The sequence below is a fragment of the Sciurus vulgaris genome (assembly GCF_902686455.1).
Source record: "Sciurus vulgaris genome assembly, chromosome: 2".
Classification (NCBI taxonomy): Eukaryota; Metazoa; Chordata; class Mammalia; order Rodentia; family Sciuridae; genus Sciurus; species Sciurus vulgaris.
This window is the reverse complement of record NC_136462.1, coordinates 15328439-15339875: the sequence shown is the minus strand read 5'-3', so window position 1 is coordinate 15339875 and position 11437 is coordinate 15328439. Positions and strand designations below refer to the sequence as shown.

General features: G+C 48.7%; 1 protein-coding gene across 1 annotated transcript in view; it reads right to left on the bottom strand.

Moving 5' to 3' along the window:
• Positions 1-11437, bottom strand: part of NRDE2 (NRDE-2, necessary for RNA interference, domain containing) — a 50942-nt gene that overhangs the window by 4418 nt on the left and 35087 nt on the right. Inside the window, exons 12-14 of the mRNA XM_079129299.1 lie at positions 11185-11323; positions 5661-5732; positions 4801-5142 (exon numbers count right to left, since the gene is read on the bottom strand). Coding sequence (XP_078985425.1) covers positions 5017-5142; positions 5661-5732; positions 11185-11323 — 337 coding nt within the window. The 3' untranslated portion in view covers positions 4801-5016. The remainder of the gene's footprint in view (positions 1-4800; positions 5143-5660; positions 5733-11184; positions 11324-11437) is intronic.

Genomic DNA, 11437 nt, shown 5'->3' with positions numbered 1-11437 from the left:
TAGGAGTCGGCATTTCTTTGCTGTCATCTGAGGGCCTGTCCCAGATGGTTCTGAAGGCCACGTTCATTCCTTATTTCCCCAACCTCTGGTCCTTAAGCAGCAACAGCAGGCCAAATCCCTCTTGAGCTCTGAGTTTTCATGTCATCATATGCCTGTCTTTGCCACTTAAATGCCCTTTTGACTGCACTGGACCTACCCAGATAATCCAGGATAACCTCCCTATTTAAAGAATTTGTTTGCAAAGTTCCTTTTGCCATGTAACATTCACAGGTTCTAGAGCTTACGATGTGGACATCTTTTGGGGTGCCATTCTGCCTACCGTAGGGGATATCCCAATGAGGAGGCCCGGTGCAGGAGGACGGTGTACATGTGGGGAAGTGGGGTGTCCACGTGAGGAGCAGCACAGCGTGAGGACTTGGCATGGGTTAGGTGAGATGGTGTGGGCAGCCTAATGAGTACTGGAGTCACTGTATGGAAAGAGGGCATCCGTGAGGGGCTGGACAGCGGCAGAGGTCGAAAGGTTGGTTACATTTGATCACTCAGGAAGGATGGCAGAAGCCAGGTTTCTCACTGAGAAGTTACAGGTAAGAATAGGAGAAAACTAGAATGAACTTTGTCCACGGACAGTGCTTGGGAACAATACACCCTGATGACAATGGACATACCTAAACATACATCTTTGCTTCTACAAGATAGGTTATGTGGCCTGCACATCTTTGCTTCTAAATACCATTTGTGGACTGGGGATGTAGCTCGATGACAGAGTACTTGTTTAGCAAGAACGATGTCCAGGGTTGGACCCCCAGTACCACAAAAAGTAAATACCATTCGCCACTAAAAAGAACTAGAGTGCCTCCAGAGCTGGGCAGGTAGAGTATAAGATGGACCTTAATTATGTGTTGCTGGAAAGCAAGTACACAGAATGATGGGGACGAGTCAAAAGACACAGTCCCCCGAAGGTGCTGCCACTGTCACACCTGGGGCAATTTAAGCATCAAAATAATTAACACCAAAAGAATACAGCCCTTCAACAAAATAGGAACTGAGCTCATACTAACATCCATCAGCTGAAAGCTCAACGAATGGACATTTGGAGTTTTCAAAATACCTCCCCACAAAATACTTTTCAATTAGGGAAAAAGGCCACTTCACACTAGAGAATCCCAGCAGATACCATCTTAACCTGGTCATCAAAACAAACATCAATAATGGGCATCTTGGGGCTGGGACTGTGGCTCAGTGGCAGAGCACTTGCCTAGCATGTGTGAGGCACTGGGTTCCATCCTCAACACCAAATAAAAATAGAATAAAGGTACTGTGTCCATATATATATATATATATATGTGTGTGTGTGTGTGTGTGTGTATATAAAACAAATCTTTAAATAGTAATAATAGGCATTTTGAAAGTATGTGCTACCCCAGATGTGTCACTCTGTGACACTCCTGCCAAAGATACTTTGCATCCATTCAGGAGGAAACACTGGGCAAACAAACTGAACAGTCTACAAATTCTGGACACTTCAAGTGTCCAAGTTACAAAAAACAAGGTAAAGCTTCCAGACTGACTGAGACCAAGGAGACATAACCAAGTGCTATAGGATCCTCTTCCTACAGAAGACACTATGACAATCTGAGGCCTAAGTTGGACCTGAAGATCACAAAGGGAACTATATCCACACCAATTTCCTGTTTGATGCTTACACTGTAATGTACAGAAAACTATCGGCAACCTACCCCCAAGTGGGTCAAGATAAAAAAGTTTCTTGTAATGTACAGCTGGCTCTCCACGTCCAAGGGTTCCACATCCAGAGACTCAATCTATCACAGATCAAAAATATTCAGGAAAAAAGAAATGTATACTGAACCTGTACAGACCTTTTTCTTGTCATTATTCCCAAACACAGTAAAAAGAACTGTTTACATAGCATTTACATTGCATTAGTAACGTATTACAAATATTATTATGAGTAATTTACAGGTGATTTGAAGTATACAGGAAGATATGCATAGATTATATGCAAACTAATGCCACTCTAAGGACTTAAACATTCTTGGATTTCAGAGACCTTGGGGTCCTGGAACCAATCCTCCATGGATACCAAGGTATGACTATACTTTTCTGGACAATATTTTTAAGTTTCAGACTTTAAAAGAACAGAACATAAGCAGCACATGAGTATTTCCTTTTCCTCCTTGGTAACCTCCAAGCCTTCCACTCTATCCATAGGGACATCTCCCTTCTGTCAGTTACACAAAAGCAGCCAAAGAAACACCGGTGCCTAGCGTACCTGAGAAGAGGAAGCTGGGGCACAGCCTGAACCATACCCCATCCTCCACCCCATTCCAGCTGCCTCTCCACTTAGCTTGCGACCAAAATAATGCTGAAGTTGTCATTTCTACAGATGGTCCACAGTGCAAGCCACAAGAATGAAGTGACTCGTGTGACCATTTCTCCAGAGCAATTTCTTTGGCTTCTCACCTGGCGAGCAGGGCAGACGGCTGTGCTCCCGTGGACGTCACTAGTTCCTTAAAGCCCTGCCCCACAGAAGCATTTTAATGTGAACTCTGATCACTCCCTCGCAGCAAGCATGTGTTTTTCTCAGGACCCACCCTGTTTTCACTCTTTAAATACAAAATAATGAATATGTGTGTTTTATGGGCGGAGCTAGCAGAGAGGCTTCGCTCACCTGGATACAGCACCGCCCAGCGATCCACAGGCCAGAGGTATGGACACTGCTCGGCTCCAGCGTCACCCCAGACCCAACACAGGGCTGAGCCCTATGGTCTGAGGTGATGGGAACTCCTTTTGGGAAATAATTAGCACTCTTGATAAATGCACGAGCAATGGCCTGATGGACCTGGAGAAACTCAAACCCCTTCTCTGCCTACCAGTTTGTTGTCTCGGGAAGAGCTTAATCATCTTTCAGACTTTCATGATGAACAATCTCAAACAGGCTTTTTTAAAAAATCACAATTACCTCACTTCATTTTTCTATAAAACATCTACCCACAGAGAACTAGGTATGGTTATGCACACCTGTGATCCCAATAGGCTGAGGCAGGAGGATGGCCTTAGCAACTCAGTGAGACCCTATCTCAAAAAACAAAAGGGGCTGGGCATGGTGGCACACGCCTATAATCCCAGCAGCTAGGGAGACTAAGGCAGGAGGATCACAAGTTCAAAGCCAGCCTCAGCAACTTAGCAAGACCGTAAGCAACTCAGTGAGATTCTGTCTCTAAATAAAATATTTTTAAAAGGGCTGGGGATGTGGCTCAGTTGTTAAGTGTCCCCCAGTTCAATTCCCAGTATCAAAAAATAAAATAAAGGGGCTGGGGGTATAGCTCAGTGATAAAACACCCCTGGGTTTTGTCCTCAGTACAAAAACAAACAACAACCAAAAAACAAAAACACTGCTACCCACAGAGAATTCATGTGTGTGTGGTGTTTGTGTTTTAAAGCATCTTCTCATGCACAAGGTAATGTGCCAAACTCGATGTGAGAAGCTCCTTTATCATGTTTCAGGGGTTCACTGCCCAGCTGCACAATCCATTCCAGGCTCCCAAGGTATAAGGTTGCCACTGGGTGTAAGGGCACCAGTTAACCACAGGCCAGTTTCTAAGTTCTAACCAAATGAGAAGAGATGTGGGACTCAGGATCAAACCGTGAGCCGCTGTTGTGGGGACGTGGCTTGGTCCTGGGCTTCAACTGCATGCCTGCAACAGGGTGTGGAAGGTGTCTGGCCTGATACCCACCCCACAAGAGGGTGAGGATGGCAGAGATCTTTCTCTGCAGGCCGCCGAGAACTGGGAAGGGGGCGCTGGTTCTCCCTGCGGCTTCCACTTCAGCCCAAGCGAGTTCAGCTCAGGGCTGAGCGCCCCACTTCCTCAAGTTCCGCCTGCTTCTGTGAAAAGGCACCAGAGGGAGCACCCAGCTCCTCTTTGCTGAAGAAAGCCAAGCAGAAGGGGCAGGAGGGTGGTGACTGGGTGTTCTGAGACGCCACCCCGAGAAAGCACGCTACGCACTCGCCCCCTCTATTCCCAGATTGTCCATCAGTTTGGGCTGATTTACATCCACACACAGGCATTTCCAAAGAAATACAAACGCTCAGCAATTACACAGATGAAGATTTTTTAAAAACCAGGAACCTGGGCAAGACAAGGCAGACCTCCCCCACCGCGCTCACAGTGGAAACAACAGCGCCCATCTCTTCAGGAGGAACAGCCTGAATGTGGCTATCCCTCTCATTCTATTCACAGCCCTCAGAGATCAACACCAGAACAGGCCAGGCCAGCCTTACTAAGATGGCAACTGTGCCACGCGGGAGGCCGGGCAGACCTCAGCGCTCCCCGCAGAGTAGGGCTGGGTGGGGACGGTGGACGTGGAGGGAGCTCGCCCGGCAGGCTTTCCACCCCTCACTGTGAGAGGGCAGATGACGCGGCAGGGCTGGGGTGGGCCTGGGAGTCGGCACTGCTCCCCAGATCCCGGGGTGCTGCCGTGCAGAGGCTGGGGCCACCCAAGTAGGGCTCAGGGAATAAGGAGAAACTCGCCACACACCTGACCCAGGAAAGACACCAAGTGCTGAGCAACCCTCACAGTGCTGGGCTGAGGACAAGGACAAATCTGCCCTCCTACCCTGCAGCTGGGGCAAGAGGTCCTAATGTCAAGGGGTGAGACTTTAAAGTCCAAACACAGAGAGCCTGGCAGACCCTCAGTGATGCCACCAAGGGGCTGTGTGTAACAGGGCAGGGCCAGTGCAGGCTGGGCAGAGGAAGAGCAGGACCAGGAACCCGCACGCACCTCAACCACAGGAGGAGTCACCATCACGTGGCATGATTCATCTCTACACAGGCGCACACAGTCACAGGTATAATATGCAGAACAATGGCTTGGTGCCTCTGCACATCCAACACCTGTGCAAGGCGGGAAAGGCCGACACCCAGGCACTGAGGAAGGAGGAAGCGCACGTCCCAGGCAGAGGCGCCCAGGTGCGCGCCCCTGCTCCGAGCACCTGCTCTAGTCCTCCAGCAGGAGCTCCAGCTCCTCCAGGGGAAGCCGCACGCGGAGCTCCTTCTCAGTCATCAGGTCCAGGACCTCCTGCAGCTCGTCGGGGAAGTACTCCACGGCGTCCAGATACAGCACCTAGGCAGGCAGAGGGAGTGAGTGGGAGGAGCCTGAGGAAAAGCAGCAGATCCCAGCAAGTCGCCCCCGCCCTCGCCCTCCAGTCCTCTTTCCCTTTCTCTGGGGCTTTCTCAGCTCAGGAAGGACAGTGGACTCAACACCAGGCGAGGCACCTTTTACAGTGGTGGGACCAGAGTGCTGGCAGACACTGTGATCACAAACTGATTTCCAAATGTCTCCCGGCTGGATGGAACATGGATCCCAACTCTTCTGGCATCTGGGCTGAGTTTTGGACACGTGTCAAGAGATCATCTAATCCCAGCCACCCTCCCATGAAGCACCAGCTCCAGGGCAGGGCAAGGAAACAGGACCACTGGGCTCCGACTCCACAGGGGCAGTCTCACTCGGAAAAGGCCCTGCATGTTCCTGGGGAAGGGGCACTGCCATCCCCAGAGCCACCTGTCCTGGATGACACTGGCTGCATGGAGGCCCGGAGAAGGGTTCTAGGAGGCTGAAGGTACCCCGGTCTGTAAACCTACCTTTGCCCAAGGACAATTCTGAAGTGCTTTGTAGAACACACCTTTGCTTCTTTCTTTGTTTCCCAAGGAAACCTGAGGTAAGAGGAAGTACAAAAATGACCAACTGAAGCACAGAAGCTCAGCCTATAAAGACACGGCATGCGGCCCTCAGCTGCGCAGCCAGGCTGTGTGGATGGCCCGGTACCATCACGGCAGCTGAAGGGACTACGCAGGTACCAGAGAATGCTCTCTAGGCGACTGCTGTGTAGGGGTCATCTCCTCTCCTCAAGTGCCCCCAAGTGTGGATGCCGGACACTTCTGACTGCGAGAAATCCCGTTCTTCCTCCTTTACTGGGGCCACCCGGCCTTGGCATTAGTAAAGTACATGCAATGAGACCAGGTCAGTGAGATGAGGCTGGTGAACTTGAAAACTTGTGCAAATGAGAAAACACTTGCTTTAATTATGTGCCGCTGGATGAGAGCTGTCTTTCAGAGAAATGAAATAACCAGGACTATCACGTTTCTCCAATAGCTTACCCCATATACCAGATTTTCCATCAGAAATTTCAGTCTGAGTTGGGGCTGTGGCTCAGTGTGGAGCGCGTGCCTAGCATGTGTGAGGCTCTGGGTTTGATTCTTAGCACCACATACAAATAAATAAAATAAAGTCCATCAAAAAGAAAAAAAAATATTAAAAAAGAAAAAAAGAAAAAAACTTCAGTCTGAGTGTGTGCAGGTTTTCAGCAGGCTTTCTCTCTGGCTCTCTAGATCTAAAACCCTTCGTCTCAAATCAGTCCCACCGTCGTGTTCCCAGCTGTGTGTGTGCAGAGCCAGGGAGCTCAGGTGGGTCTCTTGCTTGCCTCCTCCCTCAGACTTCCCGTCCCCAGGAGAGGTTCTAGTGGACTCCGGCTCTTCTAGTCACACAGCAGCACGCTGCAGCTAACTGAACCGGTCAGAGCTGTTGACTGAGCTCCCAGAGACTGGACCACAGCATCCAGACTCCGATGTGCTGCTCAGGAACTCCACTTTTCAATCTTTCAAGGTTCACTCCCAGTCACAGGGACTACGGCTTGCACTGTAACCGCAGCTATGAGACTCCTGCTTTGGACAAGGCTCAGCTTCTCCAAGAGCCAGCCACAGGACTCAGGGGACTCCCGTGTGCCCTTACTACTGTGAGCCTCCAGTTCTGAGGCTGGGCTGCTGAATTCACAACCAAGAAGCCCATGTAAGTTGTCTTTCCTTCCCGTGTTAATATGCATCAATGTCCTCTCCTAACTCCTGACTCAACTGAACTTTTTCTTCCTTTTGAAAGAACAAAGGAAAACTGTATTACTACTTCCTCTGTCACGCGCAGAATCATGGAAGCCAGCAAATCCAGTTACAAGTTACTTCAAGTAAGAACTCTTCTCAGGGCATTTCCGTCATCAACAGGCCACAGGAAAATACTGTCCTTTGCTGTACGAAGTATGGAAGGCTTGACGCCAGGTGAGAACTCAGTGGTGACTCTGTGTTTTCCACCCATGGTTTTGGATTGTAAGACAAGGCTTTGTACACACCTTCACCTCTGAACAGAGCACAGCCTCAAGTGAGAGAAAAGTCTGTGGGCACTACCAGCTCTCCTGGTCCCTCCATCACCGTCTAAATGTCATCTTGACAACCGAGACTCCTGGTAAGATTCCGTCAGGGCTGAAACATAACTCAGGGTGATATCCCCTTGTCTGGAGTTCCTGTGATGCTCCTGTCACCCCCACGGTGTTGTGGCTGGGTAAATGTCCTCAGGCAAGCCAGGAGCACCTCAGGGCACCAACTGGGTCTTCACATGGAACCAGAGAAAAGAGAGCTAATAAAAGAGGAGAGCTGCTGCTAGGTCTACGCCCCTCTCACCAGGCCCCGCCGTCTGCTGGCAGATACTAAGAGGGGCTCACAGTCATGAATATCTATCTTTTGCAGCTCAGAAGCTTCTCCCAAGGACCTGAGAGCCACTGTGGGATGGTAACCCTCACCTCAGTCTCCAAGGCTCCATGGAGAATGGAATCCTAACTCTGATAACTAACAAGCATGGCTGCCCTGGTCTGATTACACTAGCTGCACTTTGTACTTCTCTCTGAACTCCCCTTCCCCAGTTTAGTTACCTGATTTACAAATCACCAATTCTGGAGGTCACGGAACTGAGCTATATACTATCAGCCTCCCACTAGCTGAGCTACAGATGACACCTTTGGCATGTGGTCATGATGGCGACAGCTGCCTAGGTTAATTTTCAGGCACTTGGTTATATTTGTTGAAACCACCCACTGACTCTTCAGCTGGGCCTGTGCAGGTGTCCAGTGGGAGACCTTTTCTGTCAGAAGGTCAAGATTTCCTCCACATTCAGATCATATAACTCCATTTTCTGTACATGTCTCATAAAGAGCCATGAAGTTTCATCACGCATACATGGAACACAGATTACTTCATCTCCAATCATTCTCCCACGCTGCACATCAGCCTGCTTCTTTATCCCATAAATATCCCACAAACCCTACCCTCAGGAGGTAGATGAGACATGGCCTCCTGTGCCACATTCTGCTGCCTTGTGAATCAACTCTTTTGCAAAACTTGTTTCAACGACGGGCATCCTGTGCAGTGGGCAAATGGGCCTGGGCTGGTCACACTGTTACCATCTCTGAGCATGTCCTGATCCCATCAATGAGTCCCCAGAGGGGGCAGGACAGAGCTTACACAGAGGCCACCCTTCCTTCAGCCTCAGCCCTGGGAGCCGAGACACACACACGTGAGCACCATGCAGGCAAGCCCCTCTGGAGCAGCCGCCATGTCTGCCCTGAGCGGAGCACTATCAGTTCTCTTCTCCACGGCAGGCAAGAACACCAGTGGCACAGCAGGTGGCAGCCACCACCAGGCCAGCCCCAGCATACCTAACAAGTGTTTGCACTCTCCCATTTCAAGAAGCTGTTTGGTGCTTCCTCTCCGACGTGTTACACCTCTAGAAAGGGGAAGCAACATTTCTAAGAAAACGAGAAGATGAAAGTCTTCAGGCTTTTGCAAAATCTGATTCTCTTTTCTTGTCTCATTACAAACATATCTGAGCAACTGTTAGCTCACAGAATTTTTTCAGGCAATTTGACAAAACTGATATCCACTCTCCTCCAATAAAATGTCATCTCTGTAATACTTCCTCTGTGCCTCACTGGCACTGTGAGAGGTTTGCTCATTCACCCCAGGAGGGCAGCTGAAGAGACTCTCTTCCCTCCTACCAGCCCTTGTCAATGGTGGCCTCTTAACATGACCTGAATTCTGCCAGCTGTCAACAGGATGGGACAAGAAACTGTACTGGAGAGCAGAGGAATCTAGTGACTAACCATTAGAAATGCCACTGTCCCCTTTCACGTAGTAAGACTTCTTTCTTCAGTCCCATGGAATCAGCTGACTAGCTTATCAATAGTGACATTTCCTTCCTTGTTGTATTGGAACATGACCAGAGAATCTTCAGAGTAACTGCAACTTTAGCCAAAATACAACAAAAAAGTTCAGTTGAAATGTTAGTATTCATGCAGAAAAATGCCCTGGAAATCCCAAAAGCCAGGTTTCACCTTGCTATGTTCCAACCTGAATGGAGAGTCTGAATGGTATTGGTCCACTTCCTGTTCCTTCCACATTCTCCACGGCCAGCAATGTTTTTAATCCCTCTATCATATTTGCCATGAAAAGAGCAAGAAGCAAGTCTGTCCGGATGTTCACGGAAGGCTCCAGCAGGGGTGACCAGCGGCCACCCCAGGGTCCCACCCTCCACGGGGACTTCTCCTGGCACTTGCAGCTGCATCTGGGCTCTTGTTTGGTTTGTTCACTGTACTTATTTGATAAGGTGCCAAGAGCTCACTCAGGAACTGTGAGGCAAAGTCACAGCTCTAATTAATCCTTAGTTCCGACACCACCTTTGCAAACAGACAAGTTCCTTCAGAGTCTAGATCTTTTTTCCAAGTCGATGGTACTTTTTGGCCTACAACCCAATCAAACCTGGCTCATGGCAGAGACTCAATAAAAATACTGGAATTTGCACCTTACCGTATCTCTACTATAAAAGTCTGGAAAAATTAAACTGGTAAATTTGCAAGCAGACCCTGTTTAAACCCACATCTGCTTTGAAAGAGTGACAGAGTATTCATGCTGGAAAAATCAAGAGAGGGACTCTGGCAAAACCCCAGTTCTCCCGATTCTTCGGCACCACGTCACCTCTGACTAACAGGCAGCACCCTACTTGTAGCCACAAGTGCCAGGCCAGCATAGGACCCCTTAAGGCTTCCACTTCACACAAAGCATAAAATCTCTAAAGAGCAAGCACAAGGGAAATGCACCAACTGTGGAAATTCACTTTCAACGCCAACTCCGACCCCTTAGGATTAGCCCATCCTTCCCGGATATGCCAGGAATAGCTGTCCTGAGATAGTGTGTCCTCCTGATCCCTCAGATCTTCAGCGCATGGCCCCCTTTCAGAGGTCAGAAAGGAATGCCTAGATGAATTCTGGAATCTAAGACAGAAGTCAGGGGAGGCCCAAACCTCTCCTAAGCCTCACCATCTATCACCTCTTAGACACCTCGGCTTTGTCATACATTAAATGTTCAAATTCTCTGACCAAATTTTGAGAACTTACCTGTGTGAACAGTCAGAGATATACATAAAATCCATGAATAAAGGTCACTTCTGGCTTCTGAAAGGCACACTATTCACTAGAGGTCAGTTAGATGTGACTTGAGTAGCCGTGAACTAAAGCAACAAGCAGGAGGCCTAGAGGACTACATTGTAAAGAACCAGGCAACTGGGAAGCAGACGTACCCAAGTGAAGGGGGCCAGCCCAGTGCCAGGCCAGGCCCAAAGCAAAGCCAATTCAGTCTGGGCAGCCAGAGAAGCACCTTCCAGTCTGCACACTCATGCTGGCAAAATTAAATGGTGCTTCACCAGTGAAGTAAACACAAATCTACGAGGAAATGTCTAATTTAAAAACCACATTCTAGACTGAATTTCTAATAACAAAACTGAATCAGAACCTGGAAATTCTTATGAGCAAAATGACAGAGAATTTAGGTTCCCTTCAAATGAAAGCTCTTAGACCATTTTCCAAGTTGCTGACTTAATGAAGTCAACTCAGAGAAACCAGTATTAAGTTCTATTACATCAGACAGCCCACTAATTACTTACCAGTTTTGTTCTACCAAATAACTTGAGTAAATATGCAATCCACAACCTCCTCATGAGTCCTGAGAGAAATTACACTGTTCTATCAGCCTCCATACCCGGAGGCTTGAAGGTGAAAAGGGGCCCTCCTAGCAGCAGGTCCAGGCCACACACACTTTCACACTTAAAAAGGAAGAAACAGGGCTGGGCTGTGGTTCAGCGGAAGAGCACTTGCCTAGCATGCAGTGAGGTGCTGGGTTCGATCCTTAGCACCACATGTAAATAAATGAATAAAATAAAGGTCTGTCGACATTTTTTTTTAAAAAAAGGAAGAAGCAGAGTTCTATACAAGCAAAAGTCAAAATATTTCCTTACCAAAAAGTTCAAATACATCCTCCACAGTAAGGGGCACTGGCTGCCGTTGTCGCTCCGCACTGCATTTTCAAACAGGGCTCTGATCCGGTGTGTTAAGCCAGTCTCCGGGATGGTGGCATGGATCTCTCTACCGCCCACCCTGCAAGGCAAGGGCTCATGTAACCAAGACAAGTTCTCTCCCCTGTGCAACCCGCAGGAAGGGATGCTCAAGTGACAATAAAGGTCAGCAACAGCTGGGTCAGAGTGTATCAGG